We start from the raw sequence: 17,518 nt of genomic DNA on the forward strand, positions 1-17,518 counted from the left end.
GCTCCATCGGCTCACTCAAACACATTTTGAACAGATTATGTACTGTAGTACTTGGTAGACTATACATTAAACAAGAGACTCTGCTCTGAGGCACTGCTTCCCACACTCCACGGGGAAAAGGAAGCAGGAAAAAACAAAACTCATAGAGTTCGACAGCTACCGAGGCAACACTTGCCATTTACAATATAAGCCCAAATATTTTTGCAACACAACTATATATTAATTTAATAAAATACACAATATAGCTCTTATACACTCAACAATTTGGCTCATATGCACTGAATCTGCAATAAATCAATAAAAAATATGTCATTTGATGTAAACACATTGAATCTTCTTACATTTGCACATATAAATGGTCAGGTGATTTGTGTATGTCTAAGACATTTGCACTTTCCTGAGCTATTTTAGTGTCCACAAATGAGTAAAACACATCAATCCTGTTAATTTCCTCTGAATATTATTACTCAACAGTAACTATTTTTCAGAACCTTTCCAGGTCAAATTAAAAACATATCCATCATTATTTATATGTTTGTTGGACACTAAAATGCTAAAGAGGCATTTTAAAACTTTAAATTTCCTTCTCCTTTGATGAAGTGAATTAGTCTGTGTGTGTGCAGGACAAAATGGACTATATCTTTTTACACTTAACTTTTATACGACATGAAGTGTCTTACAAATGATCAAGTTTTTTGTTTTGTGTTTTTTTTTAACTTTTTTTCAACTAGTGATATGGAATGTTTTTTGTGTTTATATGTGTGGCAGGTAACTTTATACAGAAATGCTTACCACAAATATGTGTTAATGTTTGGTGTAGCTTGGACTACTGCAAGGTCTTTTCAGGACTTTCAGTAGAAGCCTGTGATGACTGCTAGAAATCCACCACAGATCACAAAGTAGGACCCTGCTTTGTATGGGGTTTATAGGTAAACAGTGAAGTCAGCGTAAATCACGGAGGACAGTCCTGGAGTTAACTCAGAAACACTTCAATCCTCACACCGCATACCTTCCTAACAGATTGTCAAAAGGTAACTCTTCTCCTCCTTCTTCTTCTTCTCTGTTTTTCTTTCCTCTTTGAGCATCATTAATTCTGTCCTAATATAAGTTTGGTCAGAACAAAACCATTGTTATCTCTGAAAAAGAAATAGCAGTGAAAAGAACATACTTGTGGGCACTTCAGATGTTCACGAAAAGCCTTAAAGCGGCATTGGTCTCTCTTCATCCCTACACACCAGGTTGTCACCAGGAGGGATCATTTTTAAATCAACAGAAGAGACAAGAAAATGCCAATGCTTTTTTTTTTTTTTTTTCCTCTCCCCCTCACTTTCTCACAGCCACAGGGTCATTTCCCCGGCAGTCCTGCAGAAGCTTATCAATTTCTCTCACGACTTCCTCCGCATCCACCGACTCCCGGCCCAGCTCCCTGCTGGGGTGGTCAAGCTGCTCGAGAACGGCGCCCATCTCGCTGGAATCCCGGCTGGCCCTGGAGTGCACATCTGCGAAGACCCTGGCCACCTGGTCGGAAGCCATGAAGGGAGGGTCTCTTGGCTGCTTACTGGGCGACAGGTACTGACTGTCAGTGGGCAAGTACTGGCTGCTTGCTTCGGCCAGGCCTCCTGGTTTTGCTTCACAGCCATCCTGAGAGCCTTTGGTTGAGGTGCAAGGCTCCATGCATGCCTTGGTGGGGCTGCTTGATGCTGAGGGGACCTCTTGGAGGAGAGGGCTCAGGGCACGTTTGGCTTTTAAATAAGGTTTAACATTGGCAATGAGAATAGTGTGCTCTCGCTTGTCTTTTCCAAATGTACAAAAAGTCTTTTTCCCGGTGGGATTCACAGTTTCGTAAGTCTCAGTCTCAACGTTAGCTTCCACTGTGGGTACAAAGAGATTTGTGCGGTAATCGGCATTTTCAGCCTGATTGGCTGCAGGGAACTGCGGCATCCAGCACCTGTCAGAATGACCAAGCACTCGGCATTCGTCTGTGCAGTTAACACACTCCTCTGGCTCTGCAAAACAGAAAACGGCAAAGTCAGTCACTGGGGCTGCCCTCCATCTCCAAGGCCGCGCTCAGCTCTCAGTGGGCTTGCTTGACCTCAGGTTTCTTCATCAAAAAGGAAAAGAAAACAATAATTAAAACATTTCAGGATGGTTGCGTAAACCTGCTGGTTGAGACAATGGTTTTATTTAAGTCTATTCTCTAGATATTAACAAATTCCCATAGCCCTGGAAGAAGATGGAGTGGCCACTGGAGAATAATTCTCAGCAGAACAGAGCATCACTGTAAGCTCATTTCCTGGGGATATCAGTTCTGTATAACCCATCCTGGAAACAGTGAACTTCAAAAAGGATTACCAGGATTAATTTTTCAAATCAAATAACAGGGCAAACACTGGATTGCAAACTTCTATAACAAGTCCTAAGCTCCTTTAAAAAAAAAAGTTTTATCTTTACTTTGCTTGTAATTGTTATTTTGGTGACAGTCATAAAATAAAAGGTTTCCTTTAAAAGCCGATTTTTCCTACAGAGTAGCAAATGGAATTTTCTATCAGAATGTGTTATGAATAAGCTTGTCCGAAAGTGCACATTTCTATTTTATTAGGTATAGGTATGGATCACGTAATCTGTTTTCTTCACTTTAGCTATTTGTTTTTGGTGTAAGTAGGTGAAAATGGATTTAGTCAACAGATACAGCTCAGAGTGAATGACAAATCATGCTTTCCTATTTTAAATGATAATGCTTTCTGTGAGGATTTTTCCTTTTCTCTTTTGCCACTAGGCATATAGAGAATCTAAATAAAGCATTCTTTAATGATCCCTATTTCAAAGATGCTGAACAAGAAAGTATAAAAGAAGGTCCCTTCATTACAACAGCTGCACACTTTCGTGACCCCAATATTTTAAACTATAACTCTGAGCTACGTCTTCTTAGTTGTCTTTTTCATCTATAAATTGCTGTTCCCTTAATGTTTAATGATCCTTTCTAATCATAAACTTCTTTTTTTTTAAGGAAAGGATATTTACAATTTACCTCTCTGTGATGGGAATACAATTCCCTACACATTCAGGAACCCTTGGGATCGACATTTAATTGATGCAAGAGGATCCTGACACATTTACAGTGCCATGTGCGAGGAGAAAAATGAGCACATGAAGGATATTTAAAATAGGAAGCAACAAATTTAATAGTATTGGTAAATTTATACAGTTACTTTTCAGAGTCATAAATAAAATCTGAGTTCATATTTAAAACACATAAATAATTCCTTCTCCAAAAAAAATAAATAAATAAGCCAAAACTTGATTTACTTCAGAAGGTTTCAGTATAAAATCATTTCCTATGAGATGAACATTTTTTTAGAAAGTTATCAAAATGGTGTATTGACAGAAAAAAATGCTCTGGTATTTCATAGCATTTATCATTAACACTTGTGAAATATTTTAACGTATTTATGTAGTTTGCCTATACTTTAGTTTTGTCATGTTTTTAAAAATATATTTACCTGTAAGTAAATGAAATATGTTAAGTATATTATGTAATGCAGGTTAGACTGCTGAAATGCAAGTTCCAACGGAACTTTCAGCCAGAGACTCAAATATTATCTGAACTTGAAGTTGTTAGACAAGTGGACACAAACAGAAGCAGAAGAATAGTGGCACATAAAATTTTCTAAAACACCTTCCTATACAGATTTAGAGTAGAAATTTTTTAAAACTATTATCCTGAAAAGTTTAATATCTGGTATCTATTTTCTTTACCTATTCTGAATGGGAATTATAACAATTACCTCTACATCTGTGTCAGGAAGTGTTAGAAAAAAAATAGGTATCATTTCATTCAACCAATTGTGTCCTTCAAAGACACAGTAGAAAACTTTACTATCTTGGTGATACTTTTGAATCTTCTAGAGTCAAAATCTTTAAAAAATCCATTTACAACCCATACACTCTCTTTGAAACATACTGACATGGTTTTATATTCCAATCTTGACTGGCCTTCAATTTCAGCCATTTAGATAGCCTACCACTGAATAAATTCAATATGAATTTAAAAAGACAGTGAAAGTGATAGAATAACGCAGATATATGAAAGTGCAAATCGACCTTGAATTTGAAACCATCATCATAAAATGATTGTTTGCACTTTATTGCTGAAAATCTGCAGCTTTTTACTTGACTCCTTTATGTCACATCCTGGGGAGCAAATTTTGAGCATTGATTGTGATACATTATAAGCTGTTCACCTTGTGATTAGACTGCAATTTTGATGGCAGCAGTTCACAGACAGTGAAGAAAATAGAATGGACACTTTTGTACAAGCAGCAGAAACTATGAGCATAAACTAAACAATAACTGCCAAGGGTCAAATACAAATTTATGAGTAAAATTATTTTTGAAGTAATAAAAACAAATAGATAAGTAAGTAGGTACATAAAAGAGACATAAGTAGTATATAATAAATGACTAGCTAGGCCAAAAAAAAGGGAATAAAAAAAGGGAAGAAGAAGAACTAAAGGAAGGGAGATAAGCAGAGAAGGAGGAAAGCAGGAAGGGAGGAAGGGGCAGGGGTTTAAAGAAAGGGAGTTGTATTAGGAGGATTTCTGCCATGTGTACCTCTTATTATATGTTTTCAAAATCCCCTCAATAAACAAAGTGTGTATAATAAAGAACAATAGTATGGAGTGCTTTCTGAAGCCCTAGAACTATTAAGGCAGATAAACTTCTGCACCATAGAGAAAACTGACCCTTAGAATAGATATAATGAATTATAAGCTGTAGAATTTTTTTTAAAGCAAATTATAAGGACTGCCACTATTTGCATAAATTAGTGTATCAGAAAACAAATATTTTTATCAGAAAACAAATTTAGAGACCCTGGACAGAAGAAATCAAAGTAATAATTGATCTAAGATTTGCTTCTGTCTTCTGGACTAATCTGGGATTGTAAGGAATCATTTACCTTTATTTATATCCTTTCCTCAATACATGATTACCCTTCAACAGAATGCACCCTCTGCCAAAAAAATGGCATAATCCAAATGGCATGCAAATGAGAAAAATTGAGAAATAAGCATGTTCATATTGCAAAGAGAAAACAATTCTGAAATCCAACAGCTAGAAATCTGGACAGTTCTGCCCATAGGAAGAGTTTGCAATGTCTAATTTTTAAAATGTATGATTGCCTGAGGATGATGGGACAATCAGAAAATTTTAAATACTTGTTTAGTATTAAGAATAATTTTCTATACCCAAATAGCACTATCCAACTATTCCACAAGCTCCCATAGGGACGAATCTAAATACTGTCATCTTAATTAGCTCAATTTTGCATCTTAATTTGTATTTTCAAATGACATAAAGTCAATCAAATGACTACAGTATTCGCAGTTCAGCTGTGCCATAAACCATACACACACACACACAGATCTTAATCTGCATGTCTGTGCATGACAAAATTGAGCTTTCTCCAAGATATAGTCCAGACAAATTTTAAAAACTCAAATACGTAGCCCATGCATTCCTGAAAATTAACTATCGGTAATTGCCATAAGCAAAGTAGAGGTGAATCAATAAAACACACAAGAATGTTCAATATTCATAATATAAGGATAATATAAAAATGTATGAAATACATATTAAATTATTTATATATAAAACCTTATATAATGGATATATAGATATACACACACACACACACACACACACATATAACTCATTTTATTTAAAATCTATGATTGGACCAACAACTTGACTACCTCTGATTTTAGAATGCAATGCAAATTGAGAAATATTTGAATCAGAATGATGCCTGAAATATACATATTTTCATTGGCTGACATCTAAAAGCTCTTTTTAACATAGACTAAACAGTTTAACAACAGTCTTAGAGATAGTAGGCAAGCAATCATTTTGTACCAAATATATCTTCAAAAGAACTGTCATTGTGGATGTTACGTGTAGGTAAGGAAAAATATTTAGGCAAAACATCAAATTACTTGCTCTTAAATTATTGGATTTTAGCAATCTTCCATAAAGGACACCATAGTTAATGTTTACAGTGTGATTTTAACATTGTAATATCACTATACCAATTAGGAATGCATAGCCATTTCAACGATGAGTAATAGGTGCCAACAATTACTATCTATAAGATTAAAATTTAAAGTCAAAACATTATTTAAACCAACAAAGATTCACAAAGATTATGGAACCCTCTGCTGAAGATCGTTATTTGGGGAAAAGTCAGGGGAGAATCCTTGAATGTTATGAATCTGTGATGTTGACTGCAAAGGAAACATGTTGAGAAACCAGTACATAAAATGTCTTACTTCAGAGTAAATCTATGTCTTTATTCTAATCTGCCTCATTCTCAGGTGAGAATTTATCACAAATCAGGAGTTAAATTTATTTTCCAGGTCTTGGAAACACTAAACCACACCACCCAAAGAGAGATACTTGGGAACTAATTTGTTACCACTTAGGGAAATATTAGAAAACATAAAAGGATGTCCTCCCCTTAGTTTCATACTTGCTTGCTGTCTCTGGAACCCACATATTTGTACACCTGAAAACATGCATATAGTTTCTAGCACTAGAATTTCAAGCATGCATCGGATTTAATTTTTATAATGAGGAAATAATTGAGTGTCAGAAATGTGAAAACCAAAATCTGTAAGTCAGGGCATCAATGAGCAAGTTCTAAAGGGCTGTGGCTGTGGGGAAAGGACATTTGAGAGTTTTCTCTGCTTAATGACTGTTAACAAAATGGTTTTATTTCTGCTTTAAATAGGAATAGTGCTCCTCTATTAGTGTGGTGGTTGTTAATGTTTCTAGCAGCATCTTAAAATTAGAGTTGTTTCCAAGTAGGCAACTCTATAAATGGAAGTCCATTTTTTTATTTGTTCTCATTTTTCTTTTTTATTTCAAATTTACCTTTTTTTCACTAACATAAGCTTTCACAACACCTAATTAGCTGTCTAGAAAAGCACAGAGCAGAAAACATCTCCACTTATGGCTGGCACAAGTGTTCTGGAGATTAATGCTACAGAATGTAAACTAGGCACCAACTGCAGATTATCTACCCCCAAAGAGAGGAGCCAAAAACTCAGACTGGCAGCTCACCTATACCACTTTTCTACAAAAAGGCTCTACGGGTGTAACAACAGTTTGCTTTTACTGCCTTTTTCTTCTTCAGCAAACACACGCACACACACATTCTCTATAAGCACAACAAATTGTGATTTATCCAAATATAGTCTAACATATCAGATAAACAAATATCAATACTGAAATAGAAATCTCATCAGAATACAGTCTAACAAAGCCCTAATAAATTTTCCAATAAGTTGAGTCAATTTGCAACATCCTGTGAACTGACACTTTTCCAACAAACAGTTCTTTCTTTTTTTGGTGACAGTGATTATTATTCACTTACTACCCTTTACCATCTTATAAGCCCCTTACACTTGTTATAATAGGGCGAATCACTCCATAAAATGGCTCCTTAACAATCTATATTCATGCAAATCATTTCCATTTATGATTTCTATGTCCCATTTACTAGCATATTAGTTAAAAATAAACCTGATTTCACTCTATCTGACTGAGAGGGGTACAAATTTCACTTTCAATATTATTTCTAGAGACAGTGTTGGAAAGTTGTCTCAAAACTTTTTTTCTGTGTCAGAATAAAAAAAGAAAGTAGTATTCTAATATTACAATTTTATCACAGGCTTTTTTTCCTGCTAGTGTTCACATGACTGCCAGCTTTAATTTTAGCACAATTTTTAATAAGCTTGGTGTATCCTTTATGCAGGGAAGAAAAGAGGAGGAAGGGTAAGGGAAAAAGTCACATCTGAGAACCAGTCACTTTTTTTTTAGCTAAGTGGTGTTTCATCTATTACATTGTATTTCCTGTGTTTCTTACTGTGCAAAGGGATCTATGTTGTTTTACTAATCAGGTAACTGATAAACAAATACACAGGTAGGGGATGTGCTTTTGCTTCTTTTATTTCTTAATGTGAGGGGAATCATGCATTTTGCTACAATATGCTCATTTGCTCATTTTATGAGGATGCCTGTTCCCATTGGCAATGACATAATGGTGAAACACTAGGCATAAGACTGCAGAAACTTAAATTATTTCCTAATTATTGGCCATAAGAAGTCAAAATTTAGAAAGAGTACACATGATAAAAATGCTATGAGAGAAACATATGTATTTTCAGGTGGATGCACTGTAAATCTGACTTCCAGATTTACCTCAGTAGTGAAATGCCATCCTAACTGCTTTCGATGGGTGGAGAGCACATTGTGAAGAGGAACTTATATTACTACCGATAGTCAAACAACGCAGCTTTGAAGTACTAACCCTCTAGCTGCCCCTGCGCTGCGCAAAGCTCTGAATGCATCATCGCGGCTGCATTCGGACACAGGAAGCCGCTGGCCTACATCACAGCAACCGAATCCAGCTGCAGCTGCGGGGGCTTGGCACACTGTGGGGGGCTTGGCACACTGTGGGGGGCTTGGCACACTGCACTCGCCAGGCAGCGCCGCTGTACACCTCCAGGGACGGTTTCCAGTGCTTGGGCCCTTTGGACATGTCTACCTGAGTGAACTTTTTGGCATATATATTGACAACCTATAGATAATGCTCTGAGATAAAGAAAACTTAAATTAAATGAAAAGTTATGTTGAGGAATGAAAGCAAAATGATAAAAGGAAATTTGATGTGACAGCACCAGAAATATATTTTTAAAAAAAGTATCTAAACCATGCGCGTTGGGAATCTATGGCACAAACATAATTATGTCCCATGGCACACTGCTCTGAGATCAACATTCAGAATTTAGCTGCCTGCCTCCCCCAGTCCCGTGCTGTAGTTGCCGCCATCACCTGGGGCAGCGGCAGGTGCTTGGAAGTGAAGGCCCAGATAAATGGGGCCATCTCTTTCTTAACAGGTACCCCGAGGAGAACTGGCTCTGAAGCTCAATACTATTATAATGGAGCAAGTTTTTGCTTTGTTTGGTTTTGAAAAAAAGGGCTCTGAAAGAGTCTCTCAAGCGAAAATAATGCAGCTCAAATGCCCAAGGAGAGTAAGACAGCTCAAATTCAGTGGGGGCATTAGGTGTGCGTAGTTCAGCAGTTAGTTTGAAGAAGTTAGACCAAGTCATTCATTAGGCAGTTTCCAAGGAAAGGTATCTTGAACAGAATACGGTACAATAAGTGTTCTGTCAAGTCAAGATTTGTGGCAAATGAACCTATGTCTATCCACCTCTAAAATCCTCCAGTCTCTAAGGTCATATCTCTTCACCAAAGAGTTTACACTTTGAATGGAAACTAGGAAAAGGCTTTGAAACCAGCATGGGGGAAATAACACACGATAAATTACATTTTATCACAGAGAAAAGTGTAACCTGTGATATTATGAAAGGCTTTGCCCAAGAGATGGTATTTGATCTGTAATTCAAAGGATGATCAGGGTTTTAACAGATAGTGGAGAGCAGGAAGAGAGTGATCCAGGTGAAGGAATTAGAAAATGAAACAATCACCACACACATTTCTCAGGGTAATAAGAAACCAGCTTTATAAGTCAAAAGACATATGTTGCCATGCCAAAAAATAAAATAATAATTTAGGGGAAATTGGCTGGGATTTACAAGAGAATGGAAAAACTCTAAATAAAGGACCAAATTTAATGTAGCAGACAATGGGGCACAAATACAGGTATTTGAGAAGTATTGCCTGACTCAGAAAATTCTTGAAACATTTAGGTGCTTGATTGGGAAGGTACTGGACAACATTTATGAACATGCAAAATTGGGATGAGCCACAGGGCGTGTAGTATTCAAATCAGCATTATTTCTAAATAGAGATATCTAGAGTTTTGGCCACAAACAAGGATATCTCCAACAGAGCACAATAGGCCCTGGCATGATTCATTGGCTTAGTCACTCTGACCCCAATGAGACCCCATTCTGCATGCATCTCATCAGACTTCTCTGAAACTGCAGAAAGCTTTAATGCGTGTTTGTTCAACCAGTATTTTATATTAATAGTATAAATGTTGCATTTTATAATTCTGCATTAGAAAAACATGTCTTCTCCTTACATCTAATTTATCCCTCTTCCTCTAATTTGTTATTATTAACCAACCAAAAGAATGCACATGATCACATATCTGAAAGATCAAAGAATTCCTTCAGAGGGCCAATAGAGGGAAAATCTGAGAAAAAGAAGATACTTTTAGGTTATCTAAGAGAGAGAGATAATAAATACTCTTATAAGGCACAGAGAATGGCCACAAATAAGGTAGATATTGAATCTCAGAAACCTTTCAAAGTTGATTCTGGATATCAAGAAGAATAAATCATTAAAGTCCTGAAAATTTCCTCCGAAACAAGCATTTCTGTTTTGAATGAAGGTAATGTCACCATTTCCCTATTGAATTAAATATTTTAACATGGTTCCTTAACTCCTATTACTTTTTATCCTGTTTGCCTCTCACTGAGGTCTTTATGCCCCTTGAGGATCAAGACACTGACCCATGGTACATGCTCAGTTCCTTGAGTACACAGAATGCAATATTCACTCTTCTGCATTTGAACAAAGTACTGTAATTAATGTAATAAAAAACATTAAATTTAAAAAGTATCAAATACTATTGATAATCTATAATAGAAGTGACTACCCCATACAAATGACCCATTTCAAAATCATTCATATGAGGTTGTAATGTCAGTTACAACTGACATATACAGTAAAGTAACATCAGATCTGTTTGTTCAATGCCATGTTTATATAAAAATCCAAAGTTTTTTTATTTATTATTGAGGGTATCATTTTAAATAAAATAAATCCTGCCTGACATATGTCCGCCTAAAATGTGGAAGTCTAAATATTTTCAAAAATTTTAAAACTGGTGACACTATTATTAAAATTAATGCCTATATTTAAATAATCACCTCTTTATAATTTTAAATTATGGAAAACAGTGAGTATCTTGAAAAACTACACCTCAGCATCTGTAGGTTTGTTTCTTCTCTCCTAGATTTTTCCTTTTGTCCTATTTTGATTCTACCGCATTATCATGTCAAATGTGTCATTTTCTCTCTTGTTTTAGTTTGCTGTCTTTGTCTCTTATATTTTATCTGGCAGCTACCATCAACATATGAATTAATTTAAAAATTTTGTAATTTTAGAGTCTTGCAAGGGTTAATGCAGCTTCCAAAGCACCTGATTTTATATGCAGTGAGAAACCTATGCTCTGGCATGCAATAGTTAGTAAAAGCTGTTCAGTTTACAAGGACAAATTTAAAATTTAGCAACTTCACACTGTGAATTTCAGACCCAAGACTATTTAAATATGCTACTATTCTTCATCTTTAGAGAGGATATTTTCCTTATGCTTTTACTGCCTGTGTAAGCTGACCCTATCTCTGATAAGGACACCATTTTTGATGACATGGGTGAATACATCTAAAATTCAAGCCATTCTCCTAGCAAAGTGGTAATCCTGTAAGGAAGGTCAATGAAAACATGCCTATTAAGCCAAACTCTGTGTAAGAAGCAAGCAAGATAGTCTTAGTGATTTTTCTCTCATGCTTGCTATCTGATTTCTACTGGGATCTTTATCTATTTACCAGGTTAAATCCCCTTGTTCATCTTGTTTCTAGCACCCATTTGTTTTCAATTGTTAGAGACAAGTAAACAGAATCAGGTATCATATTTGACATTCTCAGAAAACAGTTAATTCAGATGCAACTAATCCTCCCCTGTTTATTATTTAGTAATCAACAATTGCCAATAAGATTTGGGAATTCCAGAAGATAGATTTAAAAAATAAAAAGATTTTAACATTTTTATATTTTTATGACATTCTAATCTCCAAAAGTTATTCATTAAATTTATAGACTCTACTCTAGAAATAGATCTAAAGTTTTAATTAAGTTACCTTAAATTAGATGGACATGGTTCCAAAATAACAGATAGGTGTTTCTCAGATCAGTTATATAAAAATATATAATATATTTAAAGAGAAAAGTAATACAAAATATATTTTCTTTTAAGAGTTAAAGGAGTGGGAAATATTATATATATGAAGCTATACCTCTCCATAAATGATTCCTACAAAAATTACTACAATGAAAAATAAACTGAAGCTAAATGTCCTCAATGTGTATGCAAACACATACACAAATGGATAATATGTACTTTGACCAAAAATGCCTCTTGTAAAGTGAAGGTTTTTTTTCTGATAGAACTATTAAAATTGATAGGGAATCAAAGAAAACTTTAGAATAAAATACAGAAAGTTCATACCTAAGTAATTTAGTCCTAATATTAATAAAACAACTCCTACCACTAAGCTGCTATTACTACCACTATTGTTGCTATTATAATTATTATTGTTATAGTTTTAAAATATATAAAGAACAGGAGAAGAAAGATAACTGACATTTCAAATGAAGCCTGTTCTGAAAGTTTTCTAAAGCCACTGTGCTATTACCTTTAGTGTACTGTAAGTTTATTGAAAGCTGATGTTTTTTATCCTGTATGGCTGGGTCATTTCAAGAATGAAAATTTTAGCAAAATCAATACACTCAATATCCATGTACTAGAGTAAATATACAGAAGTGTTTCTTGTAATGGATTTTACTGGCAGTGACAAACCATTTTTCTAGTAACAGCTTTAATAATTTGTAATCATTAAAACACACCGAAGCAATGAAGAATTAGGAAAAGAGGTCAGGAAACACATACAGAAAGACAGGAGACTGGCCCTCTGGATCACCCTGCTATGTAATCAAACCAAGGGTCAAAAAGCTATTGGACTAGGCCATCCTTCAATCAGAGTAAATACAAAAATGTGTTTCTAAAGGATATGAAAGCCTACCCATACATAATGCAGCATGAAGATTAAAGGGTGTCTTCAGTGGTGTTTTCAATACTTTCTTACCTTAGAGAGTACTTTCAGTGATTTAATTGATAATCAACCACTCCCAGACAATGAGGAAACAATGAAAGCGCAGTGCATTGCTCATGAGTGATAATAATAGGGAAATAAATATAATATAGAAGAACGTATTCAGACTTTTAATCTAAACCTAATCTAGAGGAAATTCATATTGACATCACAGGGAGCATTCATTGAGTTGGACATTTTTTTAACTCAGGCATGGTCTATGTGAGTACTTCCATGTAAGCATCTGCATGCTCAGTCTCAGAAAGAAGTAATCCTTGTGCTGCTAAAGTTATTTTTAATAGCTGATTAATAATTTCAAAGGTCATTACTGAAAAAGGTTGTAACCTGCACCACTAAATTTGGTGTTCAAAGCACTTCATAATCTGGTTCAAATAAATTTTTTAGGCAATTCTACCATATAAGAAAACAGTAAACAAATTCTAAGAAGTAAAATTTGTACACTTTCTTTTACAGCAAATCTCTTTGTAATCTTTAGAAAAATGGCAGCACTTTTCTGATTGAATCCTTGCATGCCCTTAGAATGCTGAAGGACTTAAGTCAATCGGAGAATGTGTAACCTGCTACTGGACACGTAGCTGATCATAAAGTATCTGCCCAAAAGAGAAAGCAATTTAAATTGAGAAGGTGTCACTCTAACCTTAAATTATAAGTGACTTATTTTAATTTTTTAGGTTCAGATGAGTGTGTGCCTTGATCTAAAATTATCTAGTACCCGGCTGGGCGTGGCTCAGCGGTTGAGCGTCGACCTAGGATCCAGGAGATCAGGGTTCGATTCCCGGTCAGGGCACATGCCCGGGTTGTGAGCTTGACCAATGACCCTCTCATCATTGATGTTTCTATCTCTCTCTCTCCCTCTCTTTCCTCTCTCTGAAATCAATAAAGATTTTTTTTTTTTTAATTTAAAAACTAAAAAAAAAAATTATCTAGTATTAAAATCCAAGGTCTACCAAGATATAGAATAAAATTTAACTATGTGATTTGGTAAATTAAAAATATGTATATTTAATATTTTTTCATTGAATTAATAAAAATATACATGATCACAAAATAAAATTATCTAACTAATTACTATTGTAAATATGGTCATTTTGGTAAGCATTATTACAAAATGGAAAAATTATTCATTTAGAGCTATGTAGAAAATAGAAACTACCTATCTATTGGGTATGGTTGTTTTATTACTAAAAACATACAGATCTGCACATAATTTTGTAAAATTACAAATATAAATGATGTGTTGTAAGATTAGGCATTTATTTTAAAAATGCACAGTCTAACATATCTAACTCATTGATCTAATTATTATCCATAAGCATAATGGTTGAATCTATATGGTTCATATGCTTGGGAGGTAATAGTGACTTAAACAAAAAAATATAGTTATTTTGATTATAGCATACACATAAAATGATTATATCATATATAATAATTCTAGAATAATAATAATCAAAGAAATATATATACAAAAATAGAAAAAGATTACATTGAGAAAGCTCTGGTAAGTGAGTTCTAAATCTAAGAGTTTTATTATGGCATATATATTAATGAAAAGTATTCACAAGCTTCACTATCTTGATACTTTGTGAAAGATATGATAGCTTCCAATACCTCAGATAACTATCAACAAAGAAATACAACTAAAAACCATGCATATCCTTATGTAAGTACCCTTTGTACACATGATAAAACCACACATTCCTATATAGATGGAAATGAATGGAAGGAGCCTTGCCTAAGGACAAAATTCTTCTAGAACCAGTGAGTAGCTAAAAAAATAAAGGCCTAAACCTCTAACAACAGTTTCTGGTTTTCTGAGGGTCAGTCATAGCTCTCAGATAGCTTTGTGTTTCAAGTTGGTAGACGGTCATGGTACAGCACAGGTGTGTACATGCACAGACATACATGCAGGGAGCATACACATGTATATGAGAAGAAATCAGACGTGAGATCTAGAGAGAGATTTTCAGGAGCACAAAAAATAATGTACAAAAATCTATACTCTAAAAACTAAAATGCTTTATTGGCATGGATGTTATCCTTGAGTTTAATTTCTACAGAATTAAATAACTCCTTTTCACAGCTGATTATAATTTAATGAAGGTGAACTCACAACTATTTAAGTTAAGTAACAGGAATATTTTATAGGGATGTGTGTGTGTGCATGTACACATCTTAAACTTTCCATGTAACCCCCCCCAAAAAATCACTAACAAGTATAACTGTCCTAACTCTAACATTATATAAGGCTTTTGCTTGTATTTTCTCCTCAATTTCCATTCATTTCCATACAGAAAATAATGCAAGCACTTCTCTTTATTCTGGCAGGAGTAAAGCAACACAGATCATTGTAACAGTGATTGTCAGATTGCTCTAACATACATGTATATATTTCAAGCACAGCAACAACCTGATACACTAGTTTTCTCCACAGGCTTGTCTCTTATATAAAGATTAAACTACTGAGGAACCGAACAAAGCCCTCTAAAGCATTCAAATGACTCAAAGGCTTGGACTATATAGTCTCCAGCCATAGAAAAATATGTGGTAAGCTAAAATTTCAGCTGAGATAGATAATACTCCTTCCTGCCTTTTACTTAATCCATCCAGTTATTTCAAATTTCATTGCGTTTTCCCAGAGTATCTGAGTCACATCCAGAGCATATTTAGAGATTAAAATATATTGGCAAAATTTATCGAGTTCGGGGATTTTAATATTGAGCTTCACTAGCTATTACAATTCATATGAATCTCGTTCTGCCCTGCCTTTAGGAATCTATATTGAGGTGGAGTGTAAAGATTTTACAAAGTAATGTGTAAAGAGGCCTTTGATACATTTCCACAAAACAACACTTATCTAATGTGGAGTGCAATTGCCTGTTCAAAAGAAAAGAGGAATTTGGGGACCCAGTTTCTCAGGTAAAACACAGTTCTCCAGGCTGTAACAGTGAAGCAGGTTGCTTTACACCCACACTACTAACATAAAAAAAAAATTAAAAATCACTGCCCTTTCTTCTACCAGCCCACTTTTCATTCCATCATTTTTTTCTTTAACATTTCCTGCACTGTTTCCAAAAGTAAAATTACCGAGTGCTAGATTTTTTATTAAATAATTGGGAATTGGGCCACTTAAAACTCATTTAAGAATAATAAACATGAAAAACCTCCATATAAATTAATATTTAGATTCTCTTTTCAACTCCTAACACTGAACAGCTTTCCCTGAAATACTAATAGTACCAAAGCAAGTATAGTATAATAAATTATTTATTTACTATGATATTTTTCTTTAAAAAGTAAAGTCTACAAGTTCTGTATGGCTATAGAGAGAGAGAGCCATTTTTGTGTATATAGTTTTATGAGTGCCATCATCTAACAAGTAAAATTCAGATCACAGAGAAGAAAGCTAACAGATGAAGAAATTGCTCACCTGTAGGAAGTGGATCAACAGACTGAAGTCTACTTGTGATGGTGTGTAGGGTGAGGATAGCAAAGGAAAGCAAAGTCGGGAATGCTTGAAAAATAAAATATTTTTAGTTAACAATTAGAAAAGCCAAGTGGGAAATAAAGGGCCAACTGAATCATGAATCCTTTATTGATTTCAATGTCTATTAAAATTATTTAGATTGACCAAGTCCTAAATAATTGGTATTTGCCCAGAAACATAAGGCTTAATCTTATTGGAAGAAAATTCCAGGAGTATTTCCATTTAGATGAGATAGAAACAGTACAAAGTAACTACATGAATGCCTAGGTCAATGAGAAAAATACTCTCATGATGATGATGGGTTCATTTATCCCAAATAAAAAGTAAAAACTTTATTGCAATAGTGGGTAGATGTAAACAAGCAGGCTACCAAAATTAAAGTTGTAAACTGTTTATTTTTTAATATCCCTAGAAAGCAAGGCTTTAATAAAAAAGTTTACTGAATCCTAATTTAGCTACACAAATATATGTTGTAGGAAACTTGAAACAACAGACTACTTATAATTTAGTTCTTTAATCAATCACCTAGAAACCTTCAAGTTTTAAAAGCATATGGACTTTAGTAATAAGAATATGTATATTTCTTTAACAATGTCTACTCTATTTTTGCCAACATAAAACATGTATGTAATATAAAATTAAGAAAATACTTCATTTTTTTGTTTTGCTTTTTATGAACATCTATCTTAAGTGCATTATGGGTGTGTATAACTAATCAATTCCTTAGACTTTAAAAGAGCACATTTTGTTTGCATTAATTTATTGATATGTGCAGTGAATATATGAAAGTGAGTGTTGTATACAAGTGCTGCCAAAAAAAAGTCAGTGAGCAAAATTAGCTCTATATTTTAAATGTTCTCACTTTCTTATTTTCCACCTTATTCAGCATCTGTTGTTTGCCCCTCCCCTGGAAAGTAATTATGCAGGATTTCAATGTAAAACAGGTTGAGTTAGTTAATAACAGGCAGCTCGAACATTTTTTCCGCATTGTTGGCCTACAGATGTTTCTTTCATTATTTTTCTTTTATCCCCTGGCTTCTTGTTTAATTTGT

General features: G+C 34.4%; 1 protein-coding gene across 1 annotated transcript in view; it reads right to left on the bottom strand.

The window, feature by feature from the left end:
• Positions 1-1,044: 1,044 nt before the first annotated feature.
• Positions 1,045-17,518, bottom strand: part of PCDH17 (protocadherin 17) — an 87,095-nt gene continuing 70,621 nt past the window's right edge. The window contains exon 4 of the mRNA XM_087814307.1: positions 1,045-2,006. Coding sequence (XP_087670433.1) covers positions 1,324-2,006 — 683 coding nt within the window. The 3' untranslated portion in view covers positions 1,045-1,323. The remainder of the gene's footprint in view (positions 2,007-17,518) is intronic.

Source organism: Miniopterus natalensis, chromosome 2, assembly GCF_054644295.1.
Source record: "Miniopterus natalensis isolate mMinNat1 chromosome 2, mMinNat1.hap1, whole genome shotgun sequence".
Classification (NCBI taxonomy): domain Eukaryota; kingdom Metazoa; phylum Chordata; class Mammalia; order Chiroptera; family Miniopteridae; genus Miniopterus; species Miniopterus natalensis.